Source organism: Corvus moneduloides, chromosome 1 (genome assembly GCF_009650955.1).
Source record: "Corvus moneduloides isolate bCorMon1 chromosome 1, bCorMon1.pri, whole genome shotgun sequence".
NCBI classification, from domain to species: domain Eukaryota; kingdom Metazoa; phylum Chordata; class Aves; order Passeriformes; family Corvidae; genus Corvus; species Corvus moneduloides.
In genome coordinates this window covers 24,185,100-24,204,851 of record NC_045476.1, presented here as the reverse complement: position 1 = coordinate 24,204,851, position 19,752 = coordinate 24,185,100, and the positions used below count along the sequence as shown (strand labels likewise).

Below are 19,752 nucleotides of genomic sequence, written 5' to 3'. Positions count from 1 at the left end.
CTTCAAGATTTTCTTTGAAAGGTTATAGTCCTGTATTCAGAGTACCATAATCATCACCTGAATGTAGCTTACCCTGCAGCATGCAGAGGGTGTACTCTAAAGCCTCAATTGTTAGTTTGGACCCGACCCCATTCTGCAAGTTATTGTACCAACCTGCATGTGAACATGCTGTCTGTCCCGAAAAATTGCAGGAGAATGAAAACCAAGAAGTGACAAAGGGAATAGAGAAAGGTTTTGTTGATGACAGGTTAATTTGTCTGCTGAGAAAATGAAAGGGCAAGAGAGTGCTTGGAAGGAGCAGCGAGAAGGAAGACGGCCAGAAAGAAATAAAAAACAGTTAGAGTAGGTCAAGAAGAAATTCACCTAGCACACTGGCAAAATGTCTAGACCTCATGTTATCAGAAGTTGTCTGCAGCCTCCAGTTGACACCACTTGAGTTTCCCATCTGCTACAGCTGGTGGCTTGTTACTCATACTTGCCATAACTAGGGAAGAAAACTTTGCTTCTCCCAAAACAATTAACCGCGTTGAGAAGTGTTTCCACCCATTTTCTGTTTTCACATCCTCCTTACCCTTTCAGTTTTGATTTTCCTCAACTGCTCTTCTGCTCCTACCAAGAGCAGACTGCTTTCATGCAGGACTCCAGTGATGCAGTGATTAAATTTTATTTTAAAAATTACTGAGTGTCTAAAATTCTGATTTTTTTTTGCTTGTGTTCAAATAACAGGGATTTCAGTCTATTCCAGCACTGAGACCAATATCAAATATGAACAATGGAAAACCAGCAGTAAGTATGAGATCTGTATTGCAGCTGCAGAGCTGTGCTTTGTAATGTGATAGTTTGCATCTTGAGGGACAGCTGTGATATTTGCTCTTCAAACTCAGAGATTTTACTTCAGAAATTTACAAATACACTTCTTTAACTTGTTTAGACATCTCAGACACAATTTGAAATTCTTCCCTCCAGATCTGTTTTCATCATCCCATCTCAAAGAAAAAAAATCCTGACTCTGAGTTAGGAATACCTCTTCACTTAGTGATTGAATCTACAACACAGAGTAACTTCTAAGCTAACAATAGTGTAACAATTAAATAATTAAAATATTCATTACAATATTTTCAAACTTCATGGTGCTGCTTGGCCTAGATAGACACTTTAGAACCTAAGCCTTTATTTAAAAGACTTTAAAATATTTAGACAAAGAAAGCAAGGTAACTGAGTTATACCTAAAAAATTAAACCAAAGAGAAAAAAAAAAGCAAGAATGTAAATTAGTTCGTGCATCTGTGCTGCTTGACCTAAGCATGCTACTTCTTGTATTTTTAAATGGTATCTAGTCACTTCTTACTACTTTTTTCAATGTTTGTAGGATTTGGGATTTTGTTCATGTGAAAACTCCAAGACTTTCGATTAAAAATATTAGCTGCTTTTAAAAGATTTTTATTTTTAGGAGTATATAATCTTCATGGTTTCCTTAATCTTGAAAGATAAATTGGTGTATCTCCTAAGGGTCTCATGGCTCTGAGAAATGTAATGTTATGGCAACAAATAACTTTCATACCTGTTATGAAGGGTACATGTTCTGTACCGGCAGGAGGAGTGGGCACAGTTTTATTTCCAATATATGTCTTCCTAGTGTCATAAACTTTTTCTAAAATGGTGCCTTTTCTTCTTTTTTCTTCCAGTTACATCTGGTGGCTTTGAACTTCCCACTGTCTGGTGACATGCGAGCAGATTTTCAGTGTTTTCGGCAGGCCCAGCTTGCGGGTTTGACATCTACCTATAGAGCCTTCCTCTCATCGCACTTGCAAGATCTGGCCACAGTTGTCAGAAAAACAGACCGACACCATTTGCCAATAGTCAATCTTCAGGTAAAAATGGGTACTCAGCGCTTGATTTTTTAGGATAGGCTGTAGGTTCCCCAAAAATCTTGGAAAATAGCAAAGGCACCAAGTTTCAGCCCAAACTGCATTTTATAAAGAAGCAGCTTTGCTTCGTACTTCACAGTCAGATTCAAGAAACAAAAAAGTAGTGATGAAGTAGAAAACTACTAAGTTATTATGTTCTACTTTTTAGTGTGATCATAGGATAAAATACCTATTTTTCTCATTCCTAAGAAAAATGCAAATTCTGTGCTTAGGAATGATGTTGGATATATCCCAATGAAACAGAGAGGAGAGTCTAGAGCATGAGTCATTTTGTGGTCTCACATAAACAGACACACTCTCAAACTGAGGAAAACAAACCATGTCTTTGTAGCATTGGCTGGCTCCCAGAACAAGCGGCCAAAGAAACCTACAGGAATAACACATGATGCTTGGAACATGTTGAACGGATGCTGCTCTGAAGTGCATGCAAACAGAGAGCCTTGAGAGAAATTTGTGAAGACAATATTGTTTCAACTTTGACTGGAAAAACTCAAAAGCAGTTTGAGAGGAAGCCAAATGCAAAGGTTTTGCCCTGAACATTTACAACACTTTTCACAAAACTGTGACTGCAACTGAAGTTCCAGTACAAGTTATGTCTGTATTTTCTCTACTGCTGCAGTAGTTATAAGCAATTTTTCAAACAATGCCTTCAGAGGAAAAGGACAGGAGATGATCAAGCTGAATTTTTGAAGCGACAATAGAACAGAGAGACAACTTTGAGGCAAAGGCACGGGCCAGAAAGCTATTTGCATAGAGATGACAGATGAGACAAGTTTGTTCAGGAACATTATGCAGAAACTGATGTGAAAGATGAAATCACAAGTGTCCTTAAGTACAGATCTAATTTTCAATTTACAGATAAGTCTATAAAGGTAGACTTGGGATTTGATGTAGATTTGGGATTAGTTTAGTTTGTAAAAGTGGCTTTGAAATTTTAACAGGGAGAAACCCTTTTCAGTAACTGGGAATCTATATTTGATGGAAATGGTGGACAATTCAACATTCACGTTCCAATATACTCCTTTGATGGGAGGAACATCATGACTGATTCATCTTGGTGAGTTTGCATTACCATTTATGTTTCATATGTTACATATAAGGGGGTTTTTTCTACTTTTACCAGATAGTAATAGAAATAGTAGCAGTATCTTGGGGTACTAGACATGATAAAAATTTCCCACTTTCTTTATGCCATTTTCTTTGCCATTTCTGATAGTCTAGAAATGGGATATCAGCTTATGTTCTCCTTTCCCTGTCTTCTTTCTGTCTTCATCTTTACCTAACCACTCTTTGCTTCAAGCACAAGGAATGTGGATCGCCACACGTACAGGTGTGCATCTGAATAAAGCAAAAGAGACTTTTCCAGTAAATAACTTCTTAATGTTACCTTTCAGGCCTCAAAAGGTAATATGGCACGGTTCAACTGCAAATGGGATCCGACTGGTTAGCAACTACTGTGAAGCCTGGCACACAGCTGGTGTGGGAGCTACGGGACAAGCATCGCCGCTGAACACAGGGAAGCTTCTTGACCAGAAAGTATATAGCTGTAATAATCAGTTTATTGTTCTCTGTATCGAAAACAGTTTTGTATCTGATCCCCAAGGAAAATAATTCACCTGCTGCACATAGGAATATTCCATTTGACGACAGAAAAAGCTGACACTGAAATTTCATTTGTAATGATGTAAATATTTTAATTTTTGTAATTGCACATTTCAGGAAAAAAATAGCCAGAGAAAACATACCTCAGCACAAACCACATTCCAGTCAGGTGGAACATCCAGTGCACACATGGCTGGCTTAAAGCCCTTCCTTCCACTTGAACCCCATGCGGTTCGAAGTTTGCCAACAGTTAGCTCATGTTCCTCTGCCTGAGCTGGAGGTCACCTAAGGGCATGAGTCGAGTGTGGTCTGTGAGGAACATGCAGTAGCCTGCCTTGTAAGCAGTAGGGCTCAGCAAGGCTGCTGCTGCTGCTTCACAGCTGAGAAGCTGCATGCTCCATGCTCTCCTTTTCACTTGCATAGATTTTGAATACCTAAGGCACCGTTCATATATACTCATGTATACAGCAAATACTGGGAGGCTCTTATGCCTCACAGAGCTCGCATTTGCAAAACAAAGCTTTAAGAACAAAGGTGCTCACCTCCTCTGAGTTTTAGTGGAAGCCGAGTACCTGATTCCTGCAAGCTTGTACGGATCTCAGCCTGGTGGTTACACAGAAATATAGCAGCTCTCACATCTTATTTCAGCTTTTCTCTTTGCAGATTCTAGGCATAGGACTTTATGCAGGAGGAGTGAATTTCACGTAAGACAAAATCTGGCCTTTATTTTGGTGCAATTGTTACCAGGAAACCTGAAAGCAATGTTAATAGAAAACATCCTGTTTAACTGGTAGAACTGAGCAAAGAAATGCAGACAAATGAACGACCTGACCTTTATTTATTTCATTGCATATTAGAGGAAGTTGTTTCCTTTTGTGTCAGACTGACGAATTAGATATGTCTGCCCTGGTTTCTTTAAAATAGGTTCTACACTGTTATCCCACTAAGTTATATGTAAACTGATTTTCCTTTTTGTGAATTTACCCTTCTGGCATTCACATAATTAAAGAGTTGTTAATATAAAATAACTGCAACAATTATAGGAATGATCAGGAAATGGTAATATTCTTCACTAACAGTATCATCAAAATATCTGAAGTCTTTTGCTGATATATTTGTCTACTGTATACTTTATACAATGTATTTACTTATGTTTTATCAGGCAGTGACTGTGGAGGTCAAACTCCACATTATCCTTTTTTTAAAGATTTAAATGAGAATCCGTGTGGGAAATACATGTTCATTTGCTGACAAATAGAGTGTTAAATAACTAGAAGCTTTTGTCAACAAACAAAAGCAAATCACGCTTACAATACTAAAATGATGTAATTATATAACTAAATATTTTGAAATCCAGCTTTATTTTTCTGATTGATTATAAAAGATTATTTCCCAGGGTCAGCTGAATGATATCTTCATTTTTTTCTGGAAAAGTAAAAAATGTAAATTACTCCATTAATACAACATGGTAATAAGGCAAAAGCTATTTGTATTACATTTAAAATGTATGCATAACAATTCACTGCACTCATTTATAGTCGACTTTCCTAAAATACTGAGCACGCTTGTGCCAAATTCCTCCAGTTCACAGAGCGGGAAGAGTTATTTAGGTACAGCAGGGTTTCACTCTGAGTCACAGAAGGTTCAAGAGGGGGAAATAAAGTGCTTTTACCTGCTTCAAGCAGGAACCATCTACTTTTAATCCTTTACGGGCCAATGTGGTCTTTGCTTGCAGCCAGTCATCCACATCAGTCCCTACTCTTCCTCTCCTGAGCTTGAGCAACCCTCGGGGAGTGGGCTATCTCTTTGCCTGGAGTTGCAGTGACAAGAGGTGGTGGGGCCATGGGATCACACAGAAGAGCTCTGTGAAAGCGGACGAGAGAAGACTAATGAAAACATGCAGGTTTTAGAAGATACTGAACTGGAGTTTAAGTTGGGTCCAGCAAAATGCATCCAGAGATGTTTGTGCCAGTCCTGTCACAGAGCTAACCCGTCTCTGTATCCTGAACAGAGCTTAGCAGGGAACTGAAATGGTTAAGCATCATCAATAAGTTGCTAAAAAACTCTCAGTGTTTGCTTTCCACCTCTAACATTGATCTGCAGGCTACAGGAATTTATTGCACATCCTTTAACAGAATACAGAGCATGAACCATGCACCACCTGGGCTGCTGTGGTGCTGAGTTCACAGGGTTGCTCACATACAAAGGGAGATACTTTTACCAGAGAATGGTATGAGAAATCTGTTAGAAAAATGAAGTTTCCCTTGGGGAAAGCAACAACAACAACAACAACAACACACACTTTTTTTCAAAGCCAGTGATGCTCTTTAGATTCCCTAGTATAATTGAAAAGAAAAAATAATATTCATCAAGGATATGACAGAGAAAAAAATTAGCCCAATACTTAGAATATTTTAGCTTTCTATATCAAAGAAGAGTACTTTTTCAGCACGATTCCAACACAAAGGTCAGGTGCACTTAAGGAAGAACGTTTGCTAATTCAGGTAAGAAACTGTGTATAAGGCAAAGCAATCACCAAGAGAGCACTAGAGCAAGGTTGAAAACAGTAACTGCGCAAGAAATAAATGTAGAAGTCCAAATAGTACTGAATTGTGAATACCCCAAAATCGTCTTCTGGCCCACTGGTTTTGTTAGCAGTAGGTAATCAGCAGGTCTTTCGTCCTTCTCAGTTCAGGGATCTTTTCTCTGGGCGATCACAAACCATGTCATGTTACCATCTATCAGTAGTGTGCTGCTCTGCCCAGAACTGCAGTGAGAGGAGAAGTTTCTCCTCCCATTGCTGCTATAATCAAGCCAAACCTGTGAGTTTCTGCAGTGCAGCACATACATCTCAAAGGACTGACAATTAACAAAACTCATTTTGGTATAATCAAAGACTGCCAGCCTTGCTTCTGAGCTGTGCAGTGAAAGAAGAAAGAATGAGTTGCAGTGTGTCCTGCCTGGAAGATTCCTCCTCTTTGGCATTGAGATTTAGGTATTACCTCTGCATTAACACTTGCAATTCCTGTTTTCACTCCAGCATTGTCTTGGAGAAGAGAATCTGTCTCCTAGATTTTTAAAAAATTAGTTGCTAGAATTGCAACTTTATTTTGGTGTTCAAGTACTGGAATTAATGCCATGCATGCATCCTAAAAACATCTGATTGGGGTTTGGCTGTTATTTGCTGTCTGATACACAGTTCGAGCCTGCACTCTAACAGTTCCTCTCTGCTGTCTCTCCTTAATGCTTCAATGGTAGCTGCCCAGAGATAGAAATATTTCTAGATGAACATCTACTTAAGTACTTTGATCCTCTAATCTGAACCTAGCCTCCCTTTTTTAACCAGTTAGAGGGCTGATATTTGCTGCATCTTAAAAGGAAAGGCCTATTCTGCACCTTGGTGACACTTCCACTGTTACCAGTTGATCTAAAATTTTACTTGCCAGATTCCCTTCCACTGTATCCATATTAAAAAAAAAAACCGCCACACCATAACACCACCCTATCCTACTCCTAATATGCCTCATTAATGGCTGTATGTACACACAGCCTAACCTGGAGGTGCACCCAGAGTGGATGACTCAGCGCCAGAAGTAGTAGACTTTGCCTGGGGGAGAGGGAACACAAAGCCAGAACATCTCTTCATCCTGCGTGGGCAAAAGAGAGTAATGGAGTTACAGACAGCACAGGCTGTGGGAATTTCTACATTGTGCCAGTTTGCCTGGGGTAGAGTTAATTTTCTTCACAGTAGCTAGTATGGGGCTGTGTTTTGACTGTGTGCTGACAACGGTGTTGTTAACGCAGGGATGTTTTCGTTCTTGCTGATCAGGGCTTACACAGAGCCAAGGCCTTTTCTGCCTCTCACCAGCGAGGCAGCTGGGGGTGCACAAGAAGTCGTGAGTGGACACAGCTGGGACAGCTCACCACAGGGATATCCCATATCAGATAGCATCATGCTCAGCATATAAAATGGGGGGAAGAAGCAGGAAGGGGGAATAATTGCAGCAATGGCATTTGTCATCCCAAGTCACCATTCCAATCCAGCCCCGATCTCCTGGTTATGACTTAACAATGCCTGACAATGGGAGAAGCAGTGAATTAATTCCTTGTTTTGTTTAGCTTGTGTGTGTGGCTTTTGTTTTACCTCTCAAACCCAACCCATGAGTTTTCTCATCTTTACTCTTCTAGTTCTCTCCCCCACACCACCCTGAGGGAAGTAAGCAAGCAGCTGTGTGAGGCTGAGTTGCCAGTCAGGGTTAAGCCACAACATACATGTGATATCAATTCAGCATCACACCCTGGTGTTGATGAGAGGTAACTTACAACCTTCCCTCTGCTGGTCTAAGGGATACTAGTAATGTTTCAGCAGAAAAGGGGATGGCAGCCCTATTGGACCTTATAAGAAGTACCTAAGATCACATTCAAATTCAAGTCAGGATGATGATGACATTGCCTCTGCAGGAAAGGTATGTTTTGTATTGTGCACTTCAAGTATGTTCACACGAATAGCAGTATAATATCAATGTTTTCCAGAGACCAGCACCAATACCCCCTCACAGGTGTTTTGTTTGACCTTCTTTGGTTCCAGACATACTCATTGAGGTCCTAGCGATAGTGATGGTTTGCTATTGGAAACACATTATCTCCTCACTGAGTTAGAGGATGGGTTGGTTTTAACCTCCAAAAAATGATTTGCCGGTATTTATCTTTGCTCTACAGTTACATATTTTCATTTTGCAGGCTTCAAGGTTTCAATTGAGGCTAGTCTCATCCCCAAGGCTACCACTGTACTAGAAAATTATCACAGTCAAGGCAGAGCTATTAGCAGAAATACCGCATCTGACTGACAGCTGAACTATTTCCTGACACAATTGTGGTCAGTGCCATTTGTAATCCTTCCAACCACTTCTTTGGGGGATAACTTTGGGGAGAGTGTGTGCCAAGGACTACTGTTGTGGATAGTTTGAAAGAGCCATCCTATTTTGGAACAGAAAGGTTTAATTGTACTCAGAGGTGCTGAAGCGTTGTGCCTGGTCTCAGGGATAACTGGAGTCCTCATCCCACTGAAAACTTGTAGGGTGGCTGCAGGACATGCATGTCTGATACCCACAGAAAACACATCAATGGTTCTTTACATCTTTTTGCCAAATTTAATAACAAACATTCCTCCTGCAAACATTCTCCTTTCATGTAAACCCTATGGCCAGACTGCATTCATTCAGGGCACCCCCTACAGCCGTCATTGTCCCACACATTTGTTCTCAAGCCGTGTATAGATATATTGTCCCATTCCATTATCCTCACCTCTTTCAACACTGATGAGCACCTTGGTTAGGGCCTTGATTGACTGTTCACAGAGCTGGGATGTTTCAAATATCTGAGAATTAAAGGATACTGGTGCAGTCATCCTGTACAACTGATTACTACCATGATGCCTTCATCAGTAAACAGGGCAACACAAGACATTTGTCTGCATGCTTTATCCCAGATGTTGGATCAGGCATCATGTTTATGTACAGCCTGCCTGTTAGGAGTACTGAGCAGCTTCCAATTCTAGAGGTGGCAGCATCCTCTCAGTGACTTTTCAGAGTCTAGAGGTGTGCTTAGATTCACCTGAGACACCAAACATGAGTTCCTAATATCATTCCACCACCCTTTCAGCCAGCCTACCAGAAGCCTACCTGATACTTCAAAACGTGAGGCTACATCCCTTGATGCTGCACCATATTAGGGTAGGGTGAGTGGTGTGTTTGAGCTCCTGTGTTTACTAAATTCTTACTGTAATGTTGAACAAAACCAAGCTCAAATTCATATTACATTTCCTTTTTTCAGCTGAGTGAATTGGGAATTGTTCATCAGCTTCATCAAAGCAATTTCCAGCTTGTTGATCTCATTATTTTGAAGTCCATGTTTCCTCCCAAGAAGGCATAACCCAGTGGGCTCTGAACCTTCACAAGTCCCTGGGGCTTGGGAAGTCCCTAGGGTACATCTGTGAACAGGTTATTTCAGAAGTATTCACTACTGTATTTCATTGCCATTGATTCTGCCTACAGAGTAAGAACCTGACTTGCTCTCAGTAGCTTTTTCCATCACTACAACTTGGCAAAGTTTCTCTATCATTATAGCAAAGCTGTTCTTAAACCACAAATTTATCTTGGACATTTTCTGTTCTTGATCTCAAACATCCAGGATTTAGAGGTAGCCCATATCAGGAAGACACATCAATTTCAACACCATACACTCACAAGCCAAGGTCTTTTAAACGTATCCTGAGACTGTTTGCCTCCTTTGCTCAGATATCCAGAGCCAAAACCAATGTACAGAAGCTAATTGGCTGAAGAGTTTGGAAGAGCATGCTAAAATTTGCTATGACAGAACTGATCTGAGTAATTAAAACATATACCACTGACACAGCTTAAATTTTGGGGGGTTATTTAAAAGTGTTTTCATCCTTGAGGCTGCAGAACTCCCATCTTGATCTTCATTTTCATCCAAATAAAGCTTACAGAAATTCAAAAGAGCAGACATGGAACTGCTGTTTGTGCAAAAGCTTAAAATCCAGCCAAAATTGATTCCATGCGTTAATCCTCCTGAATTAGAAATGGGCATACAGAGACTGTTATTCAAAAGTAAAAAAAATACCTATTAATAACCAGAGTTCATCAAGATTTGTAGTTAAATGCTTAGTCACTATCTCTCTCCTCGCTTTCCTGTAGCTTGATATGTCTTACAATAGTAGAATAATTTAGATTGGAAATGGTCTCAGAAGGTCATCTAATCCAACTCCCTGCTCAAAGTACAGCTAAGCTAACTTCAAAAGCGCGATCTTCTCAAATTGTAGGCAAATGAACTGAAGGTGCAGCACTGTGCCCAGGTTTTATGCTTCCATTTTAAGAAGGCAAGAAGTTGGTATAGTGTGCTGTGATTCTTTTCTGTTAGGTCAGGAAAGTGTCCAGTTGATGGATAGAGGTAATTTCCACCAAAACTAGAATAAATTTGTGGCCTGGGCCTCTCAAAATTTATCTCTTGATGGAAGATCTCTGTTCTGACAAACAAAATGTTGGGGGAGAGAAGCAAGATAAGTCAGCAGCATCTAACTCAATCACCTCCTAATGTTCACACTTTTTTTTTAAAAAGAGAGTCAGCTCTCCCAACCTAGGTATGGGTGATATATCAGAGTACACTGCAGGCCTTGGGCATACAAGAGCAAAGTCCTGTTCTCAATTGAGTGCTATATAACGACAGATAATAAGCTACTCGTTCTGTCAAAGTTACTGAATCACAGTATCTTTCTTACAAAAACCCAATTGCACACCATCAAGAGAAGAGCTCAGGAAAACTGATTAATAACCCAGAGGAGGGATCAAAATACTCACAGCTGTATCCTGTTGTACTGGTATACTCAGTAAGACATAAGGTGGGAAGGGAGCAGGGTAAAACAAATCAAAAGGACTGGGGAGGAGGGATAATAAAGCTCTGAAGTTGTGGTGAACTCTATGAATGAGAAGCTAGAGGAAATATAGAATTATCCGCTCTGTGTAGGTTCTATTGAAGGAACTCTGAAGGCAGTAAACAAGATTGGCTACAGTCAGAGCTACAAAAGGGAGAGTGAACTAGGAGGAGAAAGCTGCAAAGAGCAGCCCAATTAAATCTGATAGATGTCAAACACGGTGATGAAAAGGATTTATGTATCCATGTCCAAGATTCATGGTCCTCTAATTTCTCCTTGGCCACAGGTGGACATCAGTGGGCAACCCTGCTGTCATTGACACTTTAGGCTATTAAAGAGCAAAAATCTTTCTGTAGCTCATGAATATGAATCCAGAACTATTGAAACAGTTCCAGTAGGAAAGACTCAGAATAGCACTCCAAATATCCTTAGTCTTGAAAATAAGGTCTGTGAGCACAAACCACTTGGGAATTAAACCTCTATTTTCCACTAGAATAATGTGTTAAAATGTAACAGCTTCCAGGAATACTTTTGCAGAAATACGCTGATTCTAGATAGAATCTATTAACTATGGGGAGAGAGTGAAGAAGTTTAGGCAAGCCTGCTTCAAAACTTCCTGTTAATTTTTAAGTGAGTATCTCTCTGTGCATTGTGCGGAGAACTTAAGCACTCAAAGTGCAAAAAAGCTACAGTGACAACTTTAGCTGTCTACATCTAAATTAAGTTACTTCTAAACTACTGAAACCTATTTTAATCAAAGGCAGGTCAAGATAAGAAGTAGAGCCGCAACTTTTTCTCATGCAAAATTAGAGCCTGCTCAAAAGTTAGTCTTAGTTCATAAGCAAGAGAAGTCTAAACCTGTTTTAGCCCAAAGTAAAATACAGAGGATGAATGGGGTAACAACCCACCTATTCCACTGCTTCTGAGAAAACTTGTCAGGGTCTTTCATTACTATCAGTGAAGTCCGGTGGCAGCTGTGACTGTCCCATTCAAGCCAACTTGGAAGCATACAGAGAAGTTAACTACAGGATGAAGTTAGAACAGTACTGAGCAGGACAGGAGCCTGATGAGACCCAGTTATTCCTCTACAGTTTTTGTAGCAATGTTCAAATACACACTGCATTGCAGGCTCAAGTGGCTTATGGCAGTTTCCTTTTCACAGGGTTTCTTCTTCATTTTGCTCACAGGAAAGCAATATCCAGAGAGCTAGGATTACTCATCAAGGCATGACTAAGGCATGGTGTGGCCCAAGAGAAAGGATGATCTCATGTTTGTGAGAACAGTGCCCAAATGAATGCAATTCTGTCCCTGATTCACTCATGGAAGAAAAGTTCCACATAAATGGGTCCATTTTAGAGCAGGTTACAGATAGTGTGGGGTAGATCAAAATTCAGTAAGTACCAGGATAAAATAGACTGAAGTCAGTTCAACCAGATACAAACACGTTTGAGTTCCATGTCGTGCATTCTTCCTTATGGCCACCCTCAAAATCATGAAACCCCACAGAGAGCACAATGTATCAAAAACACCCTGAAAACTAAAAGGTACTTGTTCCTTTCTGATTTTGCTCTTTGATTTGGTTCCTGTGGATAAGATATGGGCAAGTATCAGCAGAAGGCAAGGCAGAATCCCATAGCCTCTCAGACTCAGAGAACAGTTATCCTACAAATTCTAGGAAGAATATATCTTCTTAGCCAGGCTATAAGAACAAACTAATTCTGCTGTGTTTGTAGGCCAAGCCATTTCTGAGAGTTGATTCAAGTGGAAACCAAAACTGTATTTTAAAAAGAGTCGCAGCCAGTCTCCAAAATGTAATATTTACACAGTTCTTTAACCTTCAGCAAAGTTCTGAGAAAATATGTATCCTGCAAAAAGACAAAGCATTCAGCTTCTCAAAAAAATCTGGACTTCTCATGGCTTCAACTACAGCTACAAAAGAGTAACCTCCCCTATAAAATTAAACTGCATCAGAATGATACATAGAGATGCTCTAGTCTTTTGCCCTACTGAATTTTGAACATTATTTGGGCTCTTCATTTTCTGTCTTGTAATACAATCATTAATTTTGGCAAATTAGTCCCATGACCAGTTAGCTGAACTGAAATTATCTCCTTGGCAAAGAGGGCTTTTCCTTTCCTATCTTTTACTCTTCATTAGATCAAACAAATATGTATTGTTACTACCATCATTTCCAATATTTTGTTGGCAGAATAATCCAGTGGCATGGTGGACATGTTCCTGATCTTCGTTTAAAATGCTCTTTTTTTCCTTAATATTGTCCTCTCTTTAAATTAGGAATGCGTTTCTCCTGGGTTTTGGCAATGGTTGCCTTTAAACACCACTGACAGCAGTCAGTTGTGTTGTGCAGGTGTGGTGAAAATGTTTTTGCCACTACTATTCCAGAAGTTCTAGGCTATTAGTTTATCTAGAATTTTAATTTAACATGCTTAAATTCTCAAGAGAGACAGTTTCTTCAGCAATCTAGTATCCAGACTACTTAGACTTCTTGGGTAAAAGTCAGCCTTTGGAATTATACCCAAGGGATATGGCTGATGGAAAATGACTGCTGTAATAGAGAAACAGAATTCTGAGAAACAGAATGAAGTAAGTGATTGTTATTTGCAACCAGAAAATGTTGTTCAGGAGAATTTCCATGCTAATTCAGACCTGAAAACATAATGAGCTATCATTTCTGTATAGGTCCAGTGGCAAAAGTCTTCCCACTTAACAATGCCACTTGGAAATGTAGATATAACCAAGGACTTATGCAATCTCAAAACTACATATTCTTGGAGAAAAGTTAGAAACTTAATAGCTCAAGAACTGGTAAAGGACAAAGTTCTACAAATGATTTCCACCATCTTTCTTGTCACTGTATAATTTGTCATTTTATCCAAACAGGTCTTTAGCCTATTTTTCTCTTTTTCAGTTTTTATTCCTGAATAGGTACAAATTCCGTTACCTATTTAAAGGAAAAAACACCTTTTAAAACTACATTACAGAAAATCTCCATACAGTTCTCTTGGGACTGCTCAAGGTACAGCACCTTTAGAGTGAACTCTAGCTATTGTTTGCAAATTAACAACTGAAAACTTACAGACAATATTGCTTAGAGAGACTACAGAAACAGGATTTTGAAACAACCTGGTAGAACCTGAACTGTGATAGAAAGTTTAATGCTATCACCTCAGGCAACATACAGTCACATGCACTGAAGAATGAGTGGATGAGGAGCACATATCAAGTCTAGAAAAGCTGCAGCAAAGCAAGGAATTCCTATAGCATGTGATAGAAGAATCTCTCTCTTATCTCATTTGCAATTTTAAGGAATTAAATATGATTTTATTAATTTAAATTAGTTAAATGGTTTTTTCTTGTCTCTTTTTTTATTTTATTTTTATTGAGTTTATACTCGACTGAATGAAATGCTGTTTCAACAACAAAGTGAAAGTTTTATTTAAAAACTTGGGGGTTTTTTTAAGGATAACTGACACTTATTCCAAGTTGTGATCTAGATCCCCAAGTCTAATTTTGAGGTCTTAGCAGCTTCTCACCCCAATTCCCACTTCCTACTCTAGTAAATTTCTTGTCTGCTATGAGCCTTTATTCCATGGAAGTAGTCAAACGTGTCAAACCCACAGGAAGCCTGTCTGCTGATGGGTACACAGAGAATTACAATAGGAAAACCTCATGATCTGTGTCTTGCTAGAAAGACGTTAACTTTTGGTAGGTTACACATGCTGCTCCTTCCCCACTCTAGGCAAAACTGAGTCTGGTCTCTGGAGGAAAATTACTTTCCTTGATAAGCAGAGTGAAATAAATTATTACTTTCACCATCAAATTGGAATGAGTAGTGTCCAAACAGGTAACAGCTGTACCTCCACAGGAAAAAAAATCCTTTCTTAATCTGTGGCAAGCTAGTTTAATAAGTGTATCCTTTGCTGTAGCTGCAGGTGAGATGTCCCTGCCATTTCAGCGTTACCAAAGTTACAGAGTTACTTCAGCAATGTAAGGCCTTCAAACAGATAATGACGACCCGTCTCAAGTAATTTCCAGACATGGTTGATGTCAGCCTTTTTTGTTCTGGCAACCACTCCCTAAGCTACCCGGTCCTCCTAGTCACTGCTGTGTTTAGCAGCATGTCTTGGACCATACAGTATTTCCCTACTTTCAGCATAAATCAGACCTCTCTGTAAGGAGACTTGCAGTCAACACTGCTCTCCTTGAATAGTTCATGCCTGATTTCAAGTGAAGTTGGATTAGCACACGTGTAGTAAAAAAGCTCAGCAGCTGATGGACTCTACAAGCTGGAATGAAACACCAAGTCTAAGGGGTTTAATTGTCATCACTGAGATCTGCTTAAAGAGCTTAGGACACTGTAACATGTTCACAAACCCATTATCTGTGTAATAAGGTGGTGTTAGCTGCAGGGATCAAGCAGCTCTGTGCTGATGTGGTGCATTTCTGGGCCACACAGTTCAAAACTCTGGGATATGGAGTGTTCCACAGCAAAAAGGGCTTCAAATGTCTTAAAGCTTTAACTGGCCTTCTGTTAAAGAAGATGATTAACTGAGTGTTCAATAACTAAGATCTTGCAGTATTTAGTTTTGGAAACATTGATGAGTCAAATCAGGCAATGTTTATAAGGGTTATAAAATGAGTAATTCTGAATGTTTCATAAAGCAGTGACTTCAGAAAAGTGATTCCTTTTGCTTGTCTCTGACACAGAAAGGTCACAGACCTTTGTGAAACTTTCTGGTTTGTGTGCTTACAGAAACTGCACACTAATAAGCACTTTGATATTTTCTGTTCCAGTTTGAGTAAAACTGCTTGGAAAAATCAAGGACTAGGTGGGGAGGGCAATGTTGGGGTTTTTTCAATAAGTTATTCTATTTTGGTAAATGTTATATATTCAGTACTTTTCCTCTTGCTGAATTCCTTGGTGAAAGTAATTTGTAAATATCATGATGTACTGAATAGTTCTTCCAAACAAACAAATGTAACATTTAGCTAATTACCATGGACAGAAAACTGTAAAAATTGAAGTTTTGCAATACCTTTGTTTTTTATTGCTTTAGCACTAGTTGGTCTCACTGTTGGTGAGAGAAAGATTCTTTTATTACCCTGATACAGTACCTCTTACACTAAAAGACTAATAAACTTTTAGTCATCAAAATTAATACTATTTCCTATCATACTTCCATATATTTTCAGTTTAAATCTAAAAAAATACATTTATTGGTGTCCATTTTTGGAACTAAATCAGCTTCTAATGCAAGAACATTCATATTCTTGATCTTTCTCAAATACTAAGCTATAGAATAAGTTGGTTTGTATAATTGTCTATCTCACCACCTGTCCCTTTCCAAAATGTCTTTTATTTCAATGCCCTACATAGTTTCTTTCTTTGTGGAGGTTTTGCAGTACAGAGTTCCATTTGAACTTTTCATGCAGCTGCAATTCTTTTGTTTTACATCTTCCAGGAAAAAAAAAAAGTTTAAGTAGTGTGCATACACTGACAATAATTCTCACAAGAAAGAAAACTAGCACTAAGTAAAGATTAATTGTTTCATTCTCTCTCCCTGTGGGTGCTGTACATGTGTATGACTGTCACATTCTAGAACAGAAGAAAGAAATTAATCGGTGTTTAAATTGCAGATATTCCCTGTATAATAACCTGATTTACTCAATCTAAAAAGCAAGAATTTTTCAAATACGTCCAACCAATTTGATGATTTAAACAAACCTCATAAATCCAGATAGGTTGGTTTTCTGTGTCATCTTGCTTTGTGTTCTGCCATGTGTTAAAAAAAAAAAAAAAAAAAAAGAAAGATTATTTTTGTTGCATATTTCTGTAATTGGAATGTAATTATGTCATAAATTAATTAATTTATTAGAAAAATTAGGCCAGGAAAAAGGGAGGGGGGGGTTGCCTGTTCTAAATATATGTTCGCCGATGACATTATTTCCATCCTCAGTAAGCACTGACGATTGAAGTAGATAAGAAGTGCTTTTAAGGATTTCTTCACAGGAAATAGTGAAAAATGATATTTAATTAATCCAGTTAAAATGTTATAAGAATGCAATGGTCATGCACTGCTTTCTATTGAACTTGGCAAATTTGTACAGTGAAATTGTTTTCTTGCTATTTTGGCAGGAAAAAGCGAAGCAGTTATTGTAATTTTGAAGAATCTGTGATCACAGAATAGTTATTTTCTTCTCAAATAAAATGTCACTTTACAGAAAGGCATATCTTGGTAACTGTTTTACTGACTGTGTCATTGTCTGACTTAGCCTCACTTGACTAACTAGCATGTTTAAGGATGAAAATAACTAGATGCAGGCATCAAGATCTCATTTTCTTTGGATTGGCATTAGATTTGTTTGTAGGCATAGGGAGGAACCAATTATTTAAATCTTTTCAGGCCATCATTTTTATTTTGTAATTTTTATTTAACTGCTCCATTTTGTATAGCAAAAAAAAAGGCAGATTTTATTGTAACCAAACAGGACATGTAACATGAACTACGTTGCATTCCAACCAGTGAATCTAAATTCCTCTCCTATAACCCTCCTAAAGATGCCAGGTATTGCCCAGATGAGCAAACTCCCTGCTGCACCAAAAGCAGTTACGAAGCTCATAAAAAGGAATGGGAAGACCTAAATGTTGGAAAAGGAGAATTGACAGCAGAAGTAACAGTGGGAGAAAGATGGTGGAAAAACACCAGGATGCATCTTACAGTGACAAGGGGGAGCTAATGGAGGAAGGTGCCAACAAGAACAAGACCCAAATGTCTACTAGAGCCCATTGAATATCAAGAGTCTGAATCATAACCAGAAGTTCTTAGACCCCACCTTAATCAAGACCAGAAGCTGCAGCCCTAAGAATCTGGACACAAGGAAGCATAGCAAGAAAAGGAGAGATTTTGGACATGCCAAACCCATTTCGGTAGCTTTGCTTCTGGCGCATGTTTACTTTGGCTTTTAAATCTAATATACACAAGATCAGAGAGAGGTACCCAGGGATCAGGACAAGGCATGACACAATTTTAGGTGTTTCTTCTGTAGTGGTCTTTACCTCATGTGTGATAGGAAAGAAGAGTGAGACCTGGCAAAAAAATATTCCCTTTGTAGTGACACTATTTGGAAGTGACCTGAATCCATCTTAGTTGGTGAGTTGCTACCTGCAAGTTATTGATTTATTTTAATTTTTCTGTGTCTGTCAGCCAAATGTCACTCAGGATGTTAATTCAAAATATTCCCCATAGGACTGAACTGGGAGCCCTGAAAAAATCGTCCACCATGCTCTGCTTACTGCTCCCTGCCTTCCTTCAGAGATACAGTCTGTGACCCATCCTTAAACCCAGGAGATCTGCCATGGGGAAATGAATATTGGATTTTTCCCCCCCTGAGCATACAACTTTCTCAGCTTATAGTTTTAATGCTCCATATGAATTTAAAAAGTGTCTTGGGATTTGAGCAATTTTAACAGTGCTTCAGTATTTCTTTCTAAAGCTAATATATTTATTTGAGGATTAGCCCTCTAAATATTTCTACGTATGGATAACTAAGAACACGTTTGCCTGGTGTTGTCAGCTTCAGTAGTTCATTACAGCATGAATCTATATCAAATCCAGACATTTGGTCCAATATCTGTCATGAAGTGCATGTCATTAAAATGTTATTTTGCAAGAGAAAATATAACTAGAATCTGTTTATGTATGACGTTGTTCAGGGAGAAAGGGAAAGAGAATTAATATTTACCTCACTTTGAACAGTTATAGTATCAAGATTCTTATCCAGGTGAAGTGTACTGTAGGAGAAACAAGACTTTATAAAAGCAGTGTTGGTTGAAAAACTGCAAGTAAAAGGGAGGCAGGAGATCAGTGTGCCATGTGGTGCTGGGGAGTGTGGAGAGTGCTGTCCTGGACACTGTGAACTGGGAAGGCACCATCTGGCAGGAACAGTACACGGGGCTTGCAAGAACGACTGCAAGTAACGTGGAAAAACACCTGTGATCTGCGTATCTTGGCCTGTGATGGGAGGGTCACACTGCAAGCAAAACAAGCAACAAAAGGAGTATAAAAGCATATGCTGAGGGACTCTGAACTGATTCAGGATCCAGACGCAACAGTCAGGTAATGGAGCTGAGGGGTGGGATGGATCAGGTAACTGCTGGGAGAGTGGTTAGTTGATCCCAAGAGGGAAGGAGGAGAGCCTGTCCTGCTCTGCCACCCATGCAAAGCTAATAAAGCTGTGGATGGAAGTAACAACCTTAGTCACGGTAATTTTCTTCACGAGGTGGATCCCAGTTGCCCCAGGTTTTAAGATTCAGGTATTGCCTCAGACGGGTATTTGGACTGCGCGAGTTTGCTTCCCGATTCCCAGTTAACTCCTGAAGTTACGTGCCGACCGTGCAATAAGCTGGGCGCTGCACCCGTGCCTGGCACCGCTCTTTCGTCGCACGGGGACAAAGCCTGTGGGCTCAGCGCTGTGGCTCCCGCTGCTGCGGGAGAGCAAACCCTCCGCTCCGGGACGGCGGAGCGGCTGCAGGACTGGCCGCGGGAGCGCCGGGCTTTTCCGTGCGACCGGGAGCTGGCACGTGCGCGGGAGCGCAGGGCGCGGGGCAGGAGCTGCCGCTGCCCGTGCGCTGCAGCCCCCGCCCGGCCGGCGGCCCCGCAGGGACCGGCCCGGGGCTCCGCACGCTCCCCCCGCCCGTCTGCAGCGCCTCCCGAGAGGAGCAATTCCTCCGCTACCGCTCTTTTCCGCAGCT

At 39.8% G+C, this 19,752-nt stretch overlaps 1 protein-coding gene across 3 annotated transcripts in view; it reads left to right on the top strand.

The window, feature by feature from the left end:
- The window catches only part of COL15A1 (collagen type XV alpha 1 chain), a 116,544-nt gene extending 111,306 nt beyond the window's left edge, over nt 1-5,238 (top strand). For all 3 annotated transcript variants that reach the window (XM_032102202.1, XM_032102213.1, XM_032102194.1), the window contains 4 exons: nt 727-786; nt 1,685-1,870; nt 2,869-2,984; nt 3,322-5,238. In XM_032102202.1, coding sequence (XP_031958093.1) covers nt 727-786; nt 1,685-1,870; nt 2,869-2,984; nt 3,322-3,538 — 579 coding nt within the window. In that variant the 3' untranslated portion in view covers nt 3,539-5,238. The remainder of the gene's footprint in view (nt 1-726; nt 787-1,684; nt 1,871-2,868; nt 2,985-3,321) is intronic.
- The last annotated feature ends 14,514 nt before the right edge of the window (nt 5,239-19,752 follow it).